General features: G+C 34.4%; 2 protein-coding genes across 2 annotated transcripts; both read left to right on the plus strand.

Moving 5' to 3' along the window:
- The first annotated feature begins 1306 nt into the window (after window positions 1–1306).
- Window positions 1307–13256, plus strand: LOC123874617 (mucin-5AC-like). Its single transcript, XM_045920106.1, has 5 exons — window positions 1307–1756; window positions 2730–3263; window positions 7404–7937; window positions 11875–12627; window positions 13215–13256. Exons 1-5 carry the CDS (start codon window positions 1307–1309, stop codon window positions 13254–13256), a joined length of 2313 nt encoding a protein of 770 aa, XP_045776062.1.
- Window positions 13257–20327: 7071 nt separating this feature from the next.
- LOC123874618 (fibronectin type III domain-containing protein 1-like) lies at window positions 20328–21545 on the plus strand. The gene is made up of 2 exons (XM_045920108.1): window positions 20328–20582; window positions 21150–21545. Exons 1-2 carry the CDS (start codon window positions 20328–20330, stop codon window positions 21543–21545), a joined length of 651 nt encoding a protein of 216 aa, XP_045776064.1.
- The last annotated feature ends 2512 nt before the right edge of the window (window positions 21546–24057 follow it).

Here is a 24057-nt window from a genome sequence, read left to right on the forward strand (position 1 = left end):
GGAGAGGAAAGGGGAATATTAGTCATTTAACATGGCTAATATTCTTTTTTAAAAAAAAAAAAAAAAACTAAGCTGAAAGTGTGTCTGTGCATTGTCCTCAACGCAGGGAGGAATGATCAGCGACTATGGATCATGGAGGGGCTTTGGTGGATAACAGGTAACAAAGACGTCTAAGAATTTTCGGTCAAAGTAATTCTCATTCAAAAAGTCTAATTTTTGTTCGGAACACTTGTATCATAGCAACTCCCTGTTAAACACCCTTAAACTTTTATATGTCTTGCCCGTGTCTGGCAGGATATTGCCAGGATAGCTGATGGCCATGATTTTATACGCGTAGGTACCTATAGCGTGAAATTTTGATTTTGGGTTTTGATTTTGTTTTTTGTATGAAATGTTTAAATCTATATCCTAGATAGCAGAGGTACAAGCTTTTTCTATACCAAAAACATTAAAAGGGTAGCGCTCTAAAAGATAATATATAAAACACTGATACACTCTAATTAATAATATGGAAAAGGTGAAAAATATTTTATAATTCTTTATGACATTTTGGGAATTAAGTACATAGCTAAGGAGCCGGTGATATAATTTACGCTGAGCTGGTGATATAATTTACGCTGAATGTTTATCATTTTAATGTAAGTAGTTCATTAGATATAAACTGAGTTTCTAAAGGTTAGATAATCCAACTGAGGAATTTATTTGACAGGGTTCCTTTAGAAAAAAAGTGTTAAGACACCAACATTATTACTTAAGAGATTATAATCTTGACTATGCCCGCGACTTCGCCCGCGTGGATTTAGGTTTTTTGAAATCCCGTGGGAACTCTTTGATTTTCCGGGATAAAAAGTAGCCTATGTGCTAATCCAGGATATTATCTATCTCCATTCTCAATTTCAGCCAAATCCGTCTAGTAGTTTTTGCGTGAAGGAGTAACAAACATACACACACACACATACAAACTTTCGCAGGTTTTCTTACGATGTTTTCCTTCACCGTTAAAACAAGTGATATTGTATTTTAATTGATTAAAACGCACATAACTCCAAAAAGTAGAGGTGCGTGCCTGGGATCGAAGTGCCGATCTTCCGAATAGGAGGCCGATGTCTTAACACTTCGCTATAATCGCTCATAACGTAACTTTAATCACCTTAAATTTTCCTTAAGCATCTTAATCACCTTAATGATTTAAATTTACCGCCACCAGCTCTATATCAATATTTTAAACTGATATAAACACTGAACTCGAATTAAATTCATAGTATGAATCCAAATATAAGTTGAGTTTGACATCTTTTTTCTAATGATGTACCGTTATTGTTTTTTGTTGTTACTTGTTTGCAATGTTGTACTCTGTAGGGACTGTGTGACTGAGGATTTTGAGAATGGCTTCGGAAGTAACTTTACTAACACTGTTGGGAGGTGCACTGGAATCCGCATGTGGAATATCCAGCAATATTCATCATTGAATATGACAAGTCCCCATCCAAGAAGTACTCGTTTTATCACACCGCAGACAAACTTGTGGACATGCATGGCATCGTTTAAATTCACAATAACTGGAGGCGGGACTTTAGAAGTCAACAGATTTGCTATTTCAAATGATAATTTTGGAATGTTTGTTGAAATTTACCAATACGTCGTTGGAGGAACTGATCTTCGTATTCGTACTTGGGCCGTCTGGTCTAGTTACATGGATCCTGGTTGGCAAACAATAAGACTTCGCATCCCTGGATCTAACAGTTTTGAAGGCTACGTAAGTCTATTTTACTAATTTATTATTTAGTTGAATTCTTAGGCTTTTGTGAAAGATTGTTTGGTAATGTTGTGATTCGATTTGGTAAAACTAAAAAGAGAAAAACACATGCATCTATAGCCTAGGATTAAGCCTGCGAGATAATAAGATAGAATACATTATTGCGAGTTAATGATTCCATATGTTTCATCATTTATTGTCCACATCGACTGGTACATAAATAATATAAAATATAATTTGACCATAAATTCGCTATAATAATGAGTCTGAATAATATAATATAAGTAAGAATAAAACGTAAAACAACAAAACTTTATGAGATATTATCTACACTTCTACGAGAGGACAGATTAAAAAATTGGTTGTCTGTAAAGTCGGTTTACTGACGATAGTTGAACGTGACAACAAAGGCCGACCGCGGCGTTACCTCGCGTTACCTCGCCTGCGGCGAGGTAACGCCGCATGAGTCATGTTTTTTCGTGCGTGCAGCCGGCTGTATCGAATTATAAGACGTTGTCACGTCAAAAAGTTTATTTTAATAAGTAAAAAATTATATATATACTTAATTATGGAGATTGGCGAATTCCATAGAGTTTCAGACTCAGACTAACAGGACAGTGAGCCTCAAGTCCACGTTCACGAATCAAACTTCTCATGCTTGTTCTAGTAAACCAGTCTAACAAAAAACTTCATCAAAGTCTATCAAATAAAGTTGGGAGAAAAAAGATATTCACTTGTATTGCCATGTAACGGTTATTTATAATGTGTGCTTGTGAATAATTATATTATTGATCCCCATCTTCTAAAAATATCAGTCTTACACAGAAAAATACACTGAAAATATTATTAAAATTAAATGATTTCTGAATCTGAACGGTTTTTAAAAATGCTGGGTCCCAATTCGGCAACCTCCTTTAGAAGATTAGGAGACAATATATCATACTTAGTAAATAAATATTTTGTTTTATTTCAGTTAGTGTTTTCTGGAGCGACTTCAGCAAACTCTACCTTGTTGATTGATTCATTCCGGTACATTGCTCCATCGTTTCACGAAGATTTATGTTCGATATATAAAGATGAACAAACTACTACAACTAGTAAAGCAACAACAACAACAACGACTACTACTACGAAAGCACCCATTACAAAAACTACTACCACTGAAGCACCGACTACAATAACTACTACCACTGAAGCACCAACTACAAAAACTTCTACCACTGAAGCACCGACTGCAAAAACTATTACCACTGAAGTACCGACTACAATAACTACTACCACTGAAGCACCGACTACAAAAACTACTACCACTGAAACACTGACTACAATAACTACTACCACTGAAGCACCGACTACAAAAACTACTACCAGTGAAGCGACCACTACAAAAACTACTACAGAACAGCCAATTACTATTACAGAAGTGTCAAGTTCAACCACAGTAGCAACTAATCCTGAAAAACCATCAACATCTACAGCAGCCACAAAACCGCCCATATCTTCCACGGTAAAAACGCCAAGCACATCTACTGAAACACCACGTCTCTCTATATCTCTGCAAAAAAAATATTACAAAGAGGTAAACGCTAATATAATGAAATATTTGAAGAAGATGAATAGTTCAGCAAAAGATGGACGATAAGTTCTAACTTATCGTCCATCTTTTGCTGAACTATTAATAATATAATTTATTACGCTCTGTATGACACAAATAATTAAAATCTTAATCAAAAGGTATAAAACTGAAATTTTATTAAAATAAACCAGTTTATTAAGATCTTCATATCCAAGTCCCGTTATAGTACATTCTATACTCAGCACATAACCACAACATTGACGAGCCTTTTCCCACGACATCCGTATGTTAAATTAAGTTTAATGAGGAGTCTGCGTTGTATAGAAAACCTCCTGTACTGTATGCAGAACCTTAAGTTTCTCTATCTAGTGGTTCGTGCTGTAGGTACGTTGATACCTAAATATCAGAAAATCGGTTTCTTCTTCTATGTTAATTAACTATGTGATGCCTGCAGCTTCGTCCGCGTGGATTAAGGATTCTTAGAATCTCATAGGAACTCTTAAACTTTCCTGAACAAAAAGTAGCCCGTGTCCGTCTCTGAAATATAGGCTATCTCTGTATGAAACGTCGAAATCGGTTAACTAGATGGGCCGTGAAAAGCTAGCAGACAGACAGACAGAGTTGACAAGAGTAGGACACACTTTCGCATTTATAAGATATATTAAAGGATATACATATTGTATAGATTTTATTTTTGTGCCTTTACATTATATTTATAGTTATGTACAATAAAAAATGTTACTTCGATCTTTTATTTAATCCTTTCCGTATTGATCAATCAATCCCACTAATTCTACTGCACTGGTACGAGTTTAATAGAAAATATGATCAATTAATTCTACTAATCCTAATACCTGCGACTAGCTTGTGCCCGTATGAGACTATTTTTTATCAACAGCATTAAAAGTATTTCCATTAATATTTTCAAACGATTTTTTTGACAATTGTTTTTGAAGTAGCTTACCTACAGTGATGAACGCACAATTTTTATTTATTAATTTACCTATATACTCGTCCATAATATTCTATATTCATCATCTGGCATCTAATCTTACGTTAGTGTATTTCATTTCAATTCCTAATATGGAAATACAAAATAAATATAGTGCACCTACTTAATTATACATATTATAGTCAAACAAACTTATACAAACAAATTGATAAATCTTAGAAGCGGAGACCAGTGGGCTGGGAATAGGGTGACAGGTTGAGGAACCGACAAACTAGAGCCTCAATAGCTCAACCGGTAAAGGAGTGGACTGAAAACCGAAAGGTCGACGGTTCAAACCCCGCCCGTTGCACTATTGTCGTACCTACTCCTAGCACAAGCCTGACGCTTAGTTGGAGAGGAAAAGGGAATATTAGTCATTTAACATGGCTAATATTCTTTAAAAAAAAAAAAAAAAAAACTAAGCTGAAAGTGTGTCTGTGCATTGTCCTCAACGCAGGGAGGAATGTTCAGCGACTATGGATCATGGAGGGGCTTTGGTGGATAACAGGTAACAAAGACGTCTAAGAATTTTCGGTCAAAGTAATTCTCATTCAAAAAGTCTAATTTTTGTTCGGAACACTTGTATCATAGCAACTCCCTGTTAAACACCCTTAAACTTTTATATGTCTTGCCCGTGTCTGGCAGGATATTGCCAGGATAGCTGATGGCCATGATTTTATACGCGTAGGTACCTATAGCGTGAAATTTTGATTTTGGGTTTTGATTTTGTTTTTTGTATGAAATGTTTAAATCTATATCCTAGATAGCAGAGGTACAAGCTTTTTCTATACCAAAAACATTAAAAGGGTAGCGCTCTAAAAGATAATATATAAAACACTGATACACTCTAATTAATAATATGGAAAAGGTGAAAAATATTTTATAATTCTTTATGACATTTTGGGAATTAAGTACATAGCTAAGGAGCCGGTGATATAATTTACGCTGAGCTGGTGATATAATTTACGCTGAATGTTTATCATTTTAATGTAAGTAGTTCATTAGATATAAACTGAGTTTCTAAAGGTTAGATAATCCAACTGAGGAATTTATTTGACAGGGTTCCTTTAGAAAAAAAGTGTTAAGACACCAACATTATTACTTAAGAGATTATAATCTTGACTATGCCCGCGACTTCGCCCGCGTGGATTTAGGTTTTTTGAAATCCCGTGGGAACTCTTTGATTTTCCGGGATAAAAAGTAGCCTATGTGCTAATCCAGGATATTATCTATCTCCATTCTCAATTTCAGCCAAATCCGTCTAGTAGTTTTTGCGTGAAGGAGTAACAAACATACACACACACACATACAAACTTTCGCAGGTTTTCTTACGATGTTTTCCTTCACCGTTAAAACAAGTGATATTGTATTTTAATTGATTAAAACGCACATAACTCCAAAAAGTAGAGGTGCGTGCCTGGGATCGAAGTGCCGATCTTCCGAATAGGAGGCCGATGTCTTAACACTTCGCTATAATCGCTCATAACGTAACTTTAATCACCTTAAATTTTCCTTAAGCATCTTAATCACCTTAATGATTTAAATTTACCGCCACCAGCTCTATATCAATATTTTAAACTGATATAAACACTGAACTCGAATTAAATTCATAGTATGAATCCAAATATAAGTTGAGTTTGACATCTTTTTTCTAATGATGTACCGTTATTGTTTTTTGTTGTTACTTGTTTGCAATGTTGTACTCTGTAGGGACTGTGTGACTGAGGATTTTGAGAATGGCTTCGGAAGTAACTTTACTAACACTGTTGGGAGGTGCACTGGAATCCGCATGTGGAATATCCAGCAATATTCATCATTGAATATGACAAGTCCCCATCCAAGAAGTACTCGTTTTATCACACCGCAGACAAACTTGTGGACATGCATGGCATCGTTTAAATTCACAATAACTGGAGGCGGGACTTTAGAAGTCAACAGATTTGCTATTTCAAATGATAATTTTGGAATGTTTGTTGAAATTTACCAATACGTCGTTGGAGGAACTGATCTTCGTATTCGTACTTGGGCCGTCTGGTCTAGTTACATGGATCCTGGTTGGCAAACAATAAGACTTCGCATCCCTGGATCTAACAGTTTTGAAGGCTACGTAAGTCTATTTTACTAATTTATTATTTAGTTGAATTCTTAGGCTTTTGTGAAAGATTGTTTGGTAATGTTGTGATTCGATTTGGTAAAACTAAAAAGAGAAAAACACATGCATCTATAGCCTAGGATTAAGCCTGCGAGATAATAAGATAGAATACATTATTGCGAGTTAATGATTCCATATGTTTCATCATTTATTGTCCACATCGACTGGTACATAAATAATATAAAATATAATTTGACCATAAATTCGCTATAATAATGAGTCTGAATAATATAATATAAGTAAGAATAAAACGTAAAACAACAAAACTTTATGAGATATTATCTACACTTCTACGAGAGGACAGATTAAAAAATTGGTTGTCTGTAAAGTCGGTTTACTGACGATAGTTGAACGTGACAACAAAGGCCGACCGCGGCGTTACCTCGCGTTACCTCGCCTGCGGCGAGGTAACGCCGCATGAGTCATGTTTTTTCGTGCGTGCAGCCGGCTGTATCGAATTATAAGACGTTGTCACGTCAAAAAGTTTATTTTAATAAGTAAAAAATTATATATATACTTAATTATGGAGATTGGCGAATTCCATAGAGTTTCAGACTCAGACTAACAGGACAGTGAGCCTCAAGTCCACGTTCACGAATCAAACTTCTCATGCTTGTTCTAGTAAACCAGTCTAACAAAAAACTTCATCAAAGTCTATCAAATAAAGTTGGGAGAAAAAAGATATTCACTTGTATTGCCATGTAACGGTTATTTATAATGTGTGCTTGTGAATAATTATATTATTGATCCCCATCTTCTAAAAATATCAGTCTTACACAGAAAAATACACTGAAAATATTATTAAAATTAAATGATTTCTGAATCTGAACGGTTTTTAAAAATGCTGGGTCCCAATTCGGCAACCTCCTTTAGAAGATTAGGAGACAATATATCATACTTAGTAAATAAATATTTTGTTTTATTTCAGTTAGTGTTTTCTGGAGCGACTTCAGCAAACTCTACCTTGTTGATTGATTCATTCCGGTACATTGCTCCATCGTTTCACGAAGATTTATGTTCGATATATAAAGATGAACAAACTACTACAACTAGTAAAGCAACAACAACAACAACGACTACTACTACGAAAGCACCCATTACAAAAACTACTACCACTGAAGCACCGACTACAATAACTACTACCACTGAAGCACCAACTACAAAAACTTCTACCACTGAAGCACCGACTGCAAAAACTATTACCACTGAAGTACCGACTACAATAACTACTACCACTGAAGCACCGACTACAAAAACTACTACCACTGAAACACTGACTACAATAACTACTACCACTGAAGCACCGACTACAAAAACTACTACCAGTGAAGCGACCACTACAAAAACTACTACAGAACAGCCAATTACTATTACAGAAGTGTCAAGTTCAACCACAGTAGCAACTAATCCTGAAAAACCATCAACATCTACAGCAGCCACAAAACCGCCCATATCTTCCACGGTAAAAACGCCAAGCACATCTACTGAAACACCACGTCTCTCTATATCTCTGCAAAAAAAATATTACAAAGAGGTAAACGCTAATATAATGAAATATTTGAAGAAGATGAATAGTTCAGCAAAAGATGGACGATAAGTTCTAACTTATCGTCCATCTTTTGCTGAACTATTAATAATATAATTTATTACGCTCTGTATGACACAAATAATTAAAATCTTAATCAAAAGGTATAAAACTGAAATTTTATTAAAATAAACCAGTTTATTAAGATCTTCATATCCAAGTCCCGTTATAGTACATTCTATACTCAGCACATAACCACAACATTGACGAGCCTTTTCCCACGACATCCGTATGTTAAATTAAGTTTAATGAGGAGTCTGCGTTGTATAGAAAACCTCCTGTACTGTATGCAGAACCTTAAGTTTCTCTATCTAGTGGTTCGTGCTGTAGGTACGTTGATACCTAAATATCAGAAAATCGGTTTCTTCTTCTATGTTAATTAACTATGTGATGCCTGCAGCTTCGTCCGCGTGGATTAAGGATTCTTAGAATCTCATAGGAACTCTTAAACTTTCCTGAACAAAAAGTAGCCCGTGTCCGTCTCTGAAATATAGGCTATCTCTGTATGAAACGTCGAAATCGGTTAACTAGATGGGCCGTGAAAAGCTAGCAGACAGACAGACAGAGTTGACAAGAGTAGGACACACTTTCGCATTTATAAGATATATTAAAGGATATACATATTGTATAGATTTTATTTTTGTGCCTTTACATTATATTTATAGTTATGTACAATAAAAAATGTTACTTCGATCTTTTATTTAATCCTTTCCGTATTGATCAATCAATCCCACTAATTCTACTGCACTGGTACGAGTTTAATAGAAAATATGATCAATTAATTCTACTAATCCTAATACCTGCGACTAGCTTGTGCCCGTATGAGACTATTTTTTATCAACAGCATTAAAAGTATTTCCATTAATATTTTCAAACGATTTTTTTGACAATTGTTTTTGAAGTAGCTTACCTACAGTGATGAACGCACAATTTTTATTTATTAATTTACCTATATACTCGTCCATAATATTCTATATTCATCATCTGGCATCTAATCTTACGTTAGTGTATTTCATTTCAATTCCTAATATGGAAATACAAAATAAATATAGTGCACCTACTTAATTATACATATTATAGTCAAACAAACTTATACAAACAAATTGATAAATCTTAGAAGCGGAGACCAGTGGGCTGGGAATAGGGTGACAGGTTGAGGAACCGACAAACTAGAGCCTCAATAGCTCAACCGGTAAAGGAGTGGACTGAAAACCGAAAGGTCGACGGTTCAAACCCCGCCCGTTGCACTATTGTCGTACCTACTCCTAGCACAAGCCTGACGCTTAGTTGGAGAGGAAAAGGGAATATTAGTCATTTAACATGGCTAATATTCTTTAAAAAAAAAAAAAAAAAAACTAAGCTGAAAGTGTGTCTGTGCATTGTCCTCAACGCAGGGAGGAATGTTCAGCGACTATGGATCATGGAGGGGCTTTGGTGGATAACAGGTAACAAAGACGTCTAAGAATTTTCGGTCAAAGTAATTCTCATTCAAAAAGTCTAATTTTTGTTCGGAACACTTGTATCATAGCAACTCCCTGTTAAACACCCTTAAACTTTTATATGTCTTGCCCGTGTCTGGCAGGATATTGCCAGGATAGCTGATCGCCAGGATTTTATGCGCGTAGGTATGGCGTGGGTTAAAATTTTGATTTTGTTTTTTGTATAAAATGTTTATCTATATCTAAGATACACGCATACAAGCTATTTCTATGCCAAAAACATTAAAGGGGTGGAGCTCTAAAAGACACGAAACACTGATACGTTCTAATTAATAATATTGTATTATACGTACCTGTTTAATACAGTATGGATTAGGTGAAAAAAAAAATTATAATCCTTTCTGACATTCTGGGAATTACATAGCTAAGGAGCCGGTGGTAATGTACGCTGAATGTTTATCATTTTAATTTAGGTGGTTCATTTGGACTTTGGACAAAAGTTTCTAAGGTTGCTTCCAAGTATTATGGGAACAGTCTGCATGTGGGTCGGAGGTGTTCGTGCGTGTTCGCACGAATCAAATTCGTACGAAAACGCATCCAAAGTGCGGTTAGCCTTAATGAGGTGTTGTTCTACTTTTGCTTTTTGTTGACCGATTTTAAGGGTAACTATGACATTGAATGACCTTAATTAGTTATTGCCGCCAGCTCTATATCAATATTTAAAACTGATATAAACACTGAATTTGAATTAAATTTATAGTGTGAATCCAAATAGTGTTCGGAAAGTTCGACATTTCTTTTTATGATGTACCGTTATTGTTTTTTGTTGTTACTTGTTTGCAATGTTGCACTCTGTAGATACTGTGTGATTGAGGATTTTGAGTATGGCTTCGGAAGCAACTTTACTAACACCGGGGTGTGCGCTAGGCACTCCATGTGGAATATCCAGCAATATTCGTCCATAAATATGAAAAGTCCTCATCCAACAAGTACTCGTTTCGCCACACCGCAGACAACGTGGTCATGCATGGCATCTTTTAAATTCACAATAACAGGAGGCGGTATTTTAGAAATCGATAGATTCGCTAACCCAAATGATACACGTTCAATCCTTGTTGAAGTTCAACAACACTTGCCTGGAGGAAATAATCATCACATTGGTGCTTGGTCCATCTGGCATAGTAACATGGCTCCTGGTTGGCAAACAATAAGATATGATATCCCTGGAGTTTTCAGTTTTGAAGGCTACGTAAGTGTATTTACAATTTAGCAATAATTTATTAATTAATTGAATTCCTATGCTTTTAAGAAAGCTTTTTAGCACCGTTTTGAATTGTGATTCAAAACTTAATGAAACAAGAAAAACGACACTAAAAAGAGACAGTCGCATACATCTTCAGGATTTAGCCTGCGAGAGAATAAGATAGAATACGTATTGCGAGATAAATGTTTCCTTATTGTTTCACCATTTATATGTACATACATACATAAATAATTTAACCATACATTATGTAAGTATAGGTAATTATATATTATGTTATACATAATTTATTCATTTATAATTATTAACGTGCAGTAATGAGTTTGTTTATTATTATGTGACGTAGAATAAAACAAAAAATAATTTTTAAACTTCGTAACATAATAATATTATAATAAATATACTGTACAATTATCCTACTCCAATCAGCATTCGTCTTATTCTCTCGAAGTTTAGTGTTTTCTGAAGGTTTAATTTCTCTTGCTTAGAATAATAACGCTACAGCAACCTACACAGGTGTTTTTTTTTCATTTTGAATTTATGTATCTATTATTATCTTATAAAATAAATATTTAGTGCCACAAAGCACTTATAATATCAATTATAAAAGTTTACATTAATAAAATAGATTACCTAATGCCTGGCACACGTTGCAAATTGACTTGCTTACCACTGTGTATTGTAGGTATGTTGAAGTCCAAAGTTTCTTTGGGCATTTACAGAGAGGAGGACAATTCTCATTCCCAAGATTAGTTTTGGAAGGGAGAATTGCACGCAAAAGAGCTCAAGGTCGCCTAAGACGTAAATGGTTGGACGATATAAGGGGGTGGACAGGGCTAAGTTACCCGAAGTTGAAAGAGGCGGCTTTTAATAGAGAAGCTTTTCGAATGATGAACGCCAAACTTCGTTTCGAAGAAGGCACGCGATGATGATGATGATGAAGTCCAACCATGTCGCAAGTCCCACGATAACTGTACTTTCAACTAAATCGTGGAAAGTTAAATGAGTGGATAGAGATAAGAACTTTATTTTTATAGTTAAAAAAATTATATAACAAGTTTAGAAGATTAGGGGATAAATATTTTATAACAATAAATATTTTGTTTCATTTCAGTTCGTATTTTCTGGATGGACTTCTTCACCATCAAACGTGTTTATTGATTCATTCCGCTACATAGCTCGATCATTTGATGAAAAATTATGTAAAGTATATAAAGATGGAATAACTACTACAACTAGTAAAGCAACAACAACAACTACTACTACTACAGCAGTTCCTACTACAAAAACTACTACCACGGAAGCACCCACTACAAAAACTACTACCACTGAAGCACCCACTACAAAAACGACTACCACGAATGCACCCACTACAACGACTACTACCACGGAATCACCCACTATAAAAACTACTACCACGGAAACCCCCACTACAAAAACTACTACCACGGAAGCACCCACTACAAAAGCTACTACCACGGAAGCTCTTACTACAAAAACTACTACCACTGAAGCATCTACTACAAAAACTACTACCACGGAAGCACCCACTACAAAACCTACTACTACGGAAGCATCCACTACAAAAACTACAACCATGGTAGCGCCCACCACAAAAACTACTACCACGCAAGCACCTATTACAAAAACTACTAATTCTGAAGCACCCACTTCAAAAACTATTACAGAACAGCCAATTACTACGACAGAAGTGTTAAGTTCAACCACAGTAGTAACTACTACTGAAAAACCATCAACATCTACGGCATCCACAAAACCGCCCATGCCTACCACTCTAACAACGCCAAGCACATCTACTGAAATGCCACGACTCTCTATATTTCTGCAAAAAATATATTACAAAAAGGTAAACGCTAAAATAATGAAATATTTGAGGTAGAACGTATCATCCATCTTTTGCTGAACTGTCAACAATTATTACTACTTTTAGACAAAAATTAAAAACTTTAGGTACCTAAGTATAAAACTGAAAAAGGAATATTTTGAATTAAATATATATAGATTTTACTTGTGGTTCCCTTAAAATATAATGTAATATTCTTATTACAATTCTTATTACTCTTTCATTTAATCCTTTCCTTTCGCACTGTAAAAAATAGATAATAATAATTATGACATAACACTAATAAATTCTTTAAATTTTTGGCATATCCATACTTAATATTATAAATGCGAAAGTGTGTCTGTCTGTCTGTCTGTCTGTCTATCTGTCTGTTTGCTACCCTTTCGCGGCCCAACAGTTTAACCGATTCTGACGAAATTTGGTACAGAGTTAGCTTATATCCCGGAGACTGACATAGGCTACTTTTTATCCCGGAAAACCAAATAGTTCCCACGGGATCTTCAAAAACCTACATCCACGCGGATGAAGTCGCGGACATCGTCTAGTTAAATATAAATAAACAAATAAATAATTATATTGTACGTAATTAGTGTGTATTTATCACTACCAACCCATCGCCAGCCCACTACTGAGTATAGGTCTTCACTCTGAATAAGAAGGGTTTAGGCCATAGACTGCCATGCTGGTCCAGTGCGGATTGACAGACTTCACATACCTTGAGCATGCAGGTATTGCTCACGATGTTTTCCTTCGCTGTTAAAACAAGTGATATTGTACTTAATTGATTAAAACGCACATAACTCCAAAAAGTAGAGGTGCGTGCCCGGGATCGAACCGCCGACCTTCCGAATAGGAGGCCGATGTCTTATCACTTGACTATCACCTTAATTTTTCCTTAATCATCTTAATCACCTAAATGATTTCAATTTATTGCCACCAGCTCTATATCAATATTTAAAACCGATATTAACACTGAATTTGAATTCAATTCATAGTGTGAATCCAAATATTAAGGGAGTTTGACATCTATTTTTTATGATGTACCGTTATTGTTTTTTGTTGTTACTTGTTTGCAGTGTTGTACTCTGTAGGGACTGTGTGACTGAGGATTTTGAGAATGGCTTCGGAAGTAACTTTACTAACACTGTTGGGAGGTGCACTGGATTCCCCATGTGGAATATCCAGCAATATTCATCATTGAATATGACAAGTCCCCATCCAAGAAGTACTCGTTTTATCACTCTGCTTACATCATGGACATGCATGACATCGTTTAAATTCACAATAAATGGAGGTGGGACTTTAGAAGTCAATAGATATGCTATGTCACATGATGATTCTGATTCAGCATTTGCTGCAGTTTTTCAATATGTCGTTGGAGGAAATGATCTTCATATTGGTACTTGGCACGTCTGGTCTCATTGGTTGGTTCCTGGGTGGCAAACATTAAGATTTCGCATTCCTGGATCTAACAGATTTGAAGGCTATGTAAGTTTACCTGTTTAAATTCTTAATTGCTCAAAAGCTATCATAGTATAATAAACTTATTTTTAAAGTCACACAAACTAGATAGGTATATAAAACCAACTATCCCTAAGCTGGTATAAGCCTGCGTTATTTATTATTAACCAGTTACATAGTTGTTGACTTCCTATGCTTACAGATACTTTGCATGCATTTTAATACGACTCACACGTCACCACTTCATTCATTGTCTATATAATTTTTTGCAACCAGTTCCGACAGTAAATTTACATCATGACTTAAATTATAAAAATACTTGAATGCATAGGAAACAAAAAACGTTGCTTAGTGTAATATAAAAATTATATATTATTTAAAATTAACAGACAATACATCATAATCAATATTTGTTTCATTTCAGGTAGTATTTTCTGGAGCGGTTTCTTCAACATCCACCGTTTTGATTGATTCATTCCGATACATATCACCATCTTTCGACGAAGATTTATGCGTGATATACAAAGATGAACAAACTACTACAACTATTAAAGCACCAACAACAACTATTCCTTCGGAATTACCAACTACTACAACAACTACCACAGAATTATCCACCACAAAACCTACGACCACAGAAGTGCCCACAATACAATCTACTATGGAAGTGCCAATTAGTACTACAAATGTGCCAAGTACAACAGCAGCTATAATTACTACAGTAGAATCTACAACAACAACAGCAGCCACAAAGCCGACATCTACCACGGTAACAGCACCAAGCACATCTACCGGAACACCCCGTCTCTCTATAACTGTACAAAAGATATATAAAGAGTTAAATGCAAAAATATTGAAATATTTTAGATAGAATCGTACATCTTTCTGGAAGGAATCACTGATATTGTAAAGGTCGTTTTTTACTTTAAGTGTTCATGGTATTATAAATAAATCTTTTACTAATATTTTTTCCTTGAAATACTTTTTTACTTAAGGACCCCTAAATTTTGGTAGGACTCGGCAGATCCTCATTTCTAGTGCTAAGATAAAGTTATATACAAAGTTTCATTGATGTACAAATTTTGCTGCAAAACGCTTATATGTATTTATTTTACCTGTACATACTAATATCGAGCGGTTTGAGTTGTACGTTGATATGTCAAAGCCAGGTTCACGTGTATGTTTTGTAGTTTTATTTTTCTGCCTATAAATATTTATTTTATTTATATAATTAAAAAAATGTTTAAATAAGTTCTTAACACATTGTCTGGGTAAAATTTGGACCTAAAATATGTTATATTCTGGTTATAAAGAATAAAAAATATTATTATTTCAATATTTTATTACTGCATTGGTACGAATTACATTCAAACGATCAATTAATTCTATTAATCCTACCACTATAATATGACTAACTTGTATACTAAATTTTATCCTCGTGAAACCAATTTTTCTCAAAAACTAATAACAGAATTGATAAGTGCTTGCTAACAGTATTTAAGTTAACAATAGGTAAATATTTCAAACTGAAAAAGTTCTGTTACTTGTTCAAATACACGTGATGTGCACACAAAAGTAAAAAACTTATTTACAGATACATTAAAATAACACACTGGTAATGATATTAATTGTGAAATCATAGACCATTTTTGTTTAACAAGTGTAAATTAAAAATTTATAACACCCCCGACTAGTGAAGGTTACAGTAACTAGAAAAGAGCTGATAACTTTCAAACAGTTGAACCGATTTTCTTGGATTACAGTTAAGAACACTCTCGATCGAGCCACCTTTCAAACAAAAAAAAACTAAATTAAAATCGGTTCATTAGTTTAGGAGCTACGATGCCACAGACAGATACACAGATACACACGTCAAACTTATAACACCCCTCTTTTTGGGTCGGGGGTTAAAAAGGTATTGGCAACACAAAATATGTCATGCGTTGTTATTCATGTTGTAGAGATAACAGGGCCACCAGGGCCAATGTATTAAAAGCATTTAACTGAACTGATTGATCATTCTAATGCTAATCCAAAATAATACAAATTTATCAAAAAATGATACAGACTATATTTTAATGATTAGTTTTTGAGTAATATATAGCTAAAGAGACGATGGCGTATTTAACCTCTAATTTTATTAATCGCCAAAGACAGATTTTTAAATTTATTTAGTTTAAATCTATATTTAAAGCCTCAATTTGAAACCGAGAAATCAAAAGAAAATTTAGCATAGCTTGATTTGAGCCACTGAGTAGAAACTAGAAATTGCAGGTAGATTTTTTGCTATAACACACCCCCTCAAAGAAAGGTTTTAAAGATTCACCCCGGGGCAAGTCAGACTTGGCTAGAAGCTGATAATAATTGTGTATTACTAAAAAAAATACGATTCTAAAACGTTAGGAAACGTTAACTATAGGAAAAAGATGGCGTCTGAATAAATAAAGTCTTATTTGATTACGGCGATATTAAGTCAACGATTGCTTTTCAATGAAATCATTAAAAGTTTATTTCCACTTGCTCTTTAGTGATTAAGTAATAATATAAAAAGTGAAGTTGAAATAATAGATATTTAGTTCCAAGCAAAATTTTGAGGAAGTTTGACAGTACATTTTAATGATTTATTTATTTATTTAGAAATCTTTATTGCAAACATAATATATTGTTTATAGGAAAACGATACAACACACAGAAGAAACAATACAAAAGGGTGCAAGGGTGGCTTTATTGCTAAAGAAATCTCTGATCTCCGATAAAATGATATACCATTATTGTTTCTTGTTCCTTCTTGTTTGCCAGGGAGGGTTCTGCATTGACTGTTTGATTGAGGATTTTGAAAATGGATTCGGAAGCAACTTCACTAATACCTATGGCTGGTGTAATGGGATTAACATGTGGGATATTGAAACATATTCCTCATTGAATATGAAAAGTCCTCACCCAAAAAGTACTAGTTTTATCACATTACAGACAACGTGGACATGCATGACATCGTTCATGTTCATGATAACTAAAGGCGGAATTTTAGAAGTCAATAGATACATGACGTCAAGATACTTTTTAGATAATGTGAATATTGAAGTTATGCAGTACGACGTTAAAGGGAACGATTTTGTTGTAGCTAATGGATCTTTTAGTCCCAGCCAACCAGATTTCGTTCGAGGATGGCAAATCTTAAGAATTCCTATCCCAGGATCAGGAGAATTTAAGGGATACGTAAGTATTAACTATTGTGAGTGAAAACCATAGACTGTAGATAGACTTAGTGTGTAGGAAAACACCTACGAAAAGCAGAAAGAGTACTTATCTGATAAAATTTCTATTAAGATTTTTAGTCACAATAAAATATTGCGATGAACTCCTACTTTCTTCGCCCGCCTATCAGTCCTGTAGCTTCTAAAGATAAGATTTTTTTAATAACAAAATTATTTGTAAGTACCTACTACTTATATAATATTATAGTATTTGTCCTTCCGTCCTTGACGATCTTGTTAGTTTTATTCCCAGCAGGGCAGTTTATCCTAACCCTATCCAAATAATATTATAAATGTGAAAGTGTGGATGTTTGTTACTCAATCACGCAAAAATGGCTGAATGGATTTAAATAAAATTTGGAATGGAGATAGATGATACCCTGGATTAACACATAGGTTACTTTTTATCCCGGAAAATTAAAAAGTTCCCACGGACTTTTGATAAATGTAAATTCACGCGGACGAAGTCGCGGGCATCAGTTAGTAATTTATAATTTGTAAATGGTTTCTGGTCTTGTCTGATGGAACGCTTCAGCCATAGCTAGATACCATAGTACCGTCAATTGAACCCCTGTTATTATTTAAAATCTTGTTTTATTTACAGTTTAGATTTTGGGGAAGAGCTTCACCAAGTTCAGTGGCTTTGATTGATTCTTTCCGATATATTGCACCTTCAATCGATGAAAATTTATGTGTGATTTATCAAGAAGAAAAATCTACTACTAATGCTCCTATTAGAACAACAACTATTACGGAATTGCCAACTGTTACACCCGCTATAACAATTACTGTTACGGAATCAACTACTTCTACAACTACCACTACGGAATCACCAACTGTAACAACAGCTTCTACCAAATTACCCACTACTATAAAATTACCAACAACAACAACGACTGCTACGGAATTAACAACTACAACGAAAAAGACTACAAATGCACCTACTACAAAATTGACAACTACGACGCCGTCGACTAGTACAACACCATCTACTGAAACACCGCGTCTGTCTATATCTATTTTGCTTGTTAAAATAAAGAAATTTTTCAGATAAGACTTTTTATCTTTTATTACACCTGTTTTCTATATTGAAATCGTGTCTTTGTGGAAAATGCATTCCTATCTCCTTCATATTTGAGACTAGTTGATGTCCGCAACTTCGTCCGCGTGGATTTAAGTTTTTTGAAATCCCGTGGGAACTCTTTGATTTTCCGGGATAAAAAGTAGCCTATGTGCTAATCCTGGATATTATCTATCTCCATTCCAAATTTCAGCCAAATCCGTCCAGTAGTTTTTGCGTGAAGGAGTAACAAACATACACACACACACACACACACACACACACACACATACAAACTTTCGCCTTTATAATATTAAGTGTGATTAATATTTGGATAAGATCTATTAACATGTTCAAATGAGAGGGTTTTACGATTAGGGAACCCATTGACTAGGAAGAGTGAATCGGGACAAGAGCTAACTGTTCATAAATATACGTATATTCATCTCTAGTCTCATCTCGAAATCGTGCAGTGGCAAGATTATGAGTGACATGTCGATGAGATTAAGCGGGCTGTGATGGTCAATATATATACTCGTATGCACGGTTTCAAGTGCGATAAGGTAAATGGTGGCATTCATTGCAAAATCCACAGTAATACCTGCAGCAGCATACCAGCAACCACGCAACGCAATTATAAATTTATATAAAACTGCTTCACACTAATATTATAAAGGCGAAAGTTTGTATGTGTGTGTGTATGTTTGTTACTCCTTCACGCAAAACCTACTGGACGGATTTGGCTGAAATTTGGGATGGAGATAGATAATATCCTGGATTAGCACATAGGCTACTTTTATCCCGGAAAATCAAAGAGATCCCACGGGGTTTCGGAAAACCTAAATCCACGCGGGCGAAGTCGCGGGCATCGGCTAGTATATAATAAAGGCTGCTTTACGTCGGAACAATAACATGCGAATTGCGATAATGCGGATTGCTAATATTCAATGGGAATACTTTGCAGCATGTGGCAGTCTATTGTATGTCGCTATAGATACGACGTCTGTCGAAGATTCTTACTAAGTTTTAAATTTTATTATTGTACCATGTGGTTCTACGGCACGGTACAATGTTGCACTATGCAACTCTAGCGTATATGAAGCTTTATTTTGTTGGATGATTTAAAAAATCTGCCATTTTTCTTTCTTGTTTGAAAAGGTATTAAAATGTCGGATGTTATTAATTTTTATACTACGATTTAAATTTCATAGGAATTAGGGCCCTGAATTAGTAGAATAATTAGTAAGACTGATCGATCTTTTTAATTATAAATCCAAAATAATTCACTTTATTGATTATCGTTACAAGTTAATCCATGATATAATTTTATGAATTGTATAGCTACAGAGTTGGTGGTACACCCATGATTTTGTTTATAGACCTTATCATAAATTAAAATACATATATACCTACTTCACCAGTCACGAACTACAATAATAGTCATGAAAAATACAAACACTTGTCACGCATAAAATTATACTATTCAATTCTTATTATTTTAACTAAGTACCTTAGAAGCATTATAAATTTTATAACATACTTTTTTCAGATTAACGATTTTTATCTTTGACTGTTTTGGAATTTTTTATAGTATCATTTTCAAATTGCTGCCACTAGCTCCTTATCAAAAAGTTTAATATAAAATACTGAAGTTGGAATAATAAAATATATTTAGTATTGAACGTAACGGTACGAAATAATAGAAAATGTTAATTTTGAATAGATACCTTTTTTATTCTTTATTGCTTTTTATTTGCAACAGCGTGGTCAGTGAAGATTGCGTGACTGAGAATTTTGAAAATGGTTTCGAAGACAACTTCACTAATGCATCATCTCCAACTTGTTCTTTGTATCCTATGTGGAGTATCAAGCAATATACGTCTTTGAATGTGAAGAGTCCTCATCCTAAAAGTACTAGATTTATAACGATGCAGCAGTCAACGTTGCACTGCATGACATCCTATAACTTCAACATAACAAGAGGGGGGACGATAGAAGTGAATAGATATATGATGCCGACAAATGATTCTGATGCAGTGTTTGTTGACGTCATGCTGTATTCTCCTGTAGCATCTGATCTTGCCGTAGTTGGGAGCAGCTTCTTTGCCACGCAAAATAACTTTGTTCGGGGCTGGGGAATCCACAGTTTTCGCGTCCCTGGCCAAGGAAGTTTTGTAGGCTACGTAAGTGTTTGTTATTTAATAGCTTATATTTACGACTTGGTCTTCATGGATTTAGGTTTTTAAAAATTTCGTGGAAACTCTTTGGTTTTCCGGAACAAAATGTCTTAATTTAGTGTATAAGTAATTTTCATTCCAAATTTTAGCCCAACCGGTGCGATTATTGTGGCATTACTCATTCATGCTACAATCATTCAAACAAACATTCGAACATCTAGACAAAGTTGAGCACCGTGGAACATGACTGATTTATATCATATCATAACATAATATTCGATTGGATCTTCGATATGTTTTTTATTTATCATACTTTTAAAAGATTTTTAAACTTGTAATAAGCTTCGAGTGCTAGTGCGTTCACTAACATAGATATTTTTTTTTGTATTATATTGGACTGATTTTTTTTGTAATATTTAATGATAAGTACCAATAAAACGAATTAACAGTAAAATTGAGAGATAAATAATAACAGCCCCAGATAAACAGCCTTTTATCTGGCTGGTTAAAGACTTAGTAATAAACTTCTTTAGTATTAATACTTACTATAATACTTTTTCTTATTTGTTGCAGTTAAGGTTTAGAGGAAAAGCTTCACCTGATTCTGTTGTTTTGATTGACTCGTTTCGATATATTGCACCATCATTCAACAAGGATTTGTGTGTTATATATAAAGAAGATAAATCTACCACAACTACTAAAGAACCTACAATGACTACTACTGGACTACCGTCTACGACATCTACTACTACGGAATTACTACCACCAGCATCGTCTACTACGCAACAACAAACTACAAAAATAACGACTACGGAAATTCCAAATACAAAAGTTACTACCGTTGCACCAACAATAACTACAAAAGCTGAAACATCGACTACTATAGTTACAACAACAAGGTCACCTACTGTAACACCGCGCCTCTCTATATCAATTTTGCTTGTTAAAATAAAGAAATTCTTTAGGTAGGGTATAGTATTATTGTGGTTGGGGTCTACACGAAACAGATTACGTCACGTCACGTGTTAACTGAAATGAAAACCTTGTAATAGTTTTTTTGACGTCACCAAATGTGTTTGTTGCGTATACAATCAAAGCCCTGTATTAGTGGGATTAGTGGAACTGATTGATTATTCATTGCAAATCCTAATTCCTTTTATCAATACCTGATAGAAACTTGACCATGACGAAATAGCAGAGAAGAATTTTTTAAACTTTGCTTATTGATTATATATTTTATGGGTAGGAACTTACATAATATTGTTTAATTTTCATGTTTATTGAATGAAAAATAAACGAAATTTAGAAATAGAAATAATCTTTTGATAATAAATACAAATATTAGACGGACTTCAGTCTTTGCAGTAGATGATTAATTTTTGGATATTATAAACATAATCTATTATTACATAATATTATTTTAACTTATGTTACAAAAAACTATAATCGCGATATTATAATAGTTATATTTTTTTATTGATTTTAATAAAGACACCTGCCATAAAGTATAAAATTATTTTTAAAAAATGCCACCAGCTCATCAACTCACAGTTCAAGTGTTTCAGATATAAATACTGAAAGTGAAACAATACAGATTTAATGTTAATCACAACGTTACAAGAGTTTGGCAATATAGTAGTTGTACAGTAGTATAGTTTGATGATGTATATTTATTGTTTTTTGTTGCTCCTTGTTTGCAACAATGCGCTCTCTAAGGATTGTGTAACTGTAGATTTCGAAAATGACTTTGAGGACAACTTTAAAAATTCCGGAGTGTGTGCTACACGCTCCATGTGGAATATCAAGCAATATTCGTCTTTGAATATAGAGAGTCCTCATCCTAGAAGTACAAGTTTTGTCACACCACAGTCAACAATGAGTTGTATGTCGTCGTTCAATTTCACTGTTGTTGGAGGAGGTACTTTGGAAGTAAATAGATTTATGACGTCTAGAGAAACTGCTGATTATGCGATTATTGAAATATTCCGGCACAACGACGGAGGGTCCACATCTATGGTTGCTACAAGGGCCTTCGGGCCCAGTTACACTGATTCCGCACAAGGTTGGCAAACTTTAAGTATTCCCATTCCTGGAGCTGGCAGACTTAACGTCTACGTAAGTTTATTTATTGCTGTTATATTATTAATCCTTAAATAGATTTCTAAAAAGAGTACTTCTTACTGTACTTCTAAATAGAGAGAGAGAGATGGACTCTTTTATAAAAAATCATCTACTTAAGCAGCATCTCCTGTTGTTTAAAGAATTTGTTTTAAATCTGATAGAAGTAATTCAGATCGCCAGAACTACAATTCTACTGAAAACTATTCATTAAGTTATATTTCGGAAGTTCAAAAAATAGGCTATAATTAGTTTCTACATAATACAATGAAATGTAGTACTTAGTTATAATAAAAATACCTTGTGTTATTTCAGATACAGTTTTGGGGGAGGGCTTTATCAACATCAATTTTGTTGATAGACTCATTCCGGTATATTGGACCATCATTGGATAAGGATTTATGTGTAATTTATACAGAAGAAGAAACTACTGCTACTGAAACTTCAACTACCACTGCTGCACCAACTACCACGCAAAAACCAATTACCACCCAAAAACCAACTACCACCCAAAAGCCAACAACCACCCAAAAGCCAACTACACCTCAAGAGACAACTCAACCACCTAAAATAACTTCTACCCAAAAGCCAACCACTACAGAAAAAATACCTCCCCCTGAAGAGACAATAACAACTGGCGAACCAGTTACAACAATAAATACAACTACTTCGGCAGTAGTAAGGCCAACTACTACTACGATTATCACACCAAACACGTCTACTGAAATACCAACAGTGACTTCTACAGTATCGTCAACTAAAGCAACAATGTCTACCAAAGCACCTACTACAATGACGGCATCTACAACAGCTCCGACGAGTACAACATCAAGCTCATCTATTAAAAAACCGCGCCTTTCTATATCTATTTTGCTTATAAAAATAAAGAAATTCTTTAGATAGTGCGCATTATGTATTTTTCGATGAACTGTTTAAAAAATGAAAAGTCTTTATAAGTCGTCTTAATACAGAGATGATATTTGTCTTAACCCAAATTATATATTATTCTTAAACAAGATAGTATATTAAGCAATATAGATGTTTTATTTCCCCCCGTTAATCCTGTACCCAATCAATTGATGATATTATTGGAGTTGGTTGGTTTTGTGCCAAAAATAATTCCTTGTTCGGATCTGAATCAACAACCAAAACCCTCCTGAAACCAGATAGTTATTTGAACTTATAAATTATGTGCTTTCTTCATGCCTTTTAAAAAATTGACCAAACTAATATTATAATTTGCACGTTGCTATTGCGTCTTCAGTATTAGGAATTATATTTTTTGATATTTATTATAAAGAGTCCAGCTTAGCGTCACTGCGCTATATCAGTAGAATTAGCAAGACTGATTGATTATTTAGTT

Source organism: Maniola jurtina, chromosome 18 (assembly GCF_905333055.1).
Source record: "Maniola jurtina chromosome 18, ilManJurt1.1, whole genome shotgun sequence".
Classification (NCBI taxonomy): domain Eukaryota; kingdom Metazoa; phylum Arthropoda; class Insecta; order Lepidoptera; family Nymphalidae; genus Maniola; species Maniola jurtina.

What these genes read in the sequence shown, in the direction of transcription:
- LOC123874617 (XM_045920106.1), top strand. Translation starts at nt 1,307, where the DNA reads ATGTACCGTTATTGTTTTTTGTTGTTACTTGTTTGCAATGTTGTACTC. An exon ending in AACCGCCCATATCTTCCACG is followed by an intron (nt 3,264 to 7,403) that starts GTAAAAACGCCA and finishes GTTTTATTTCAG; the next exon opens with TTAGTGTTTTCTGGAGCGAC. An exon ending in AACCGCCCATATCTTCCACG is followed by an intron (nt 7,938 to 11,874) that starts GTAAAAACGCCA and finishes GTTTCATTTCAG; the next exon opens with TTCGTATTTTCTGGATGGAC.
- LOC123874618 (XM_045920108.1), top strand. Translation starts at nt 20,328, where the DNA reads ATGCAGCAGTCAACGTTGCACTGCATGACATCCTATAACTTCAACATA. An exon ending in AAGGAAGTTTTGTAGGCTAC is followed by an intron (nt 20,583 to 21,149) that starts GTAAGTGTTTGT and finishes TATTTGTTGCAG; the next exon opens with TTAAGGTTTAGAGGAAAAGC.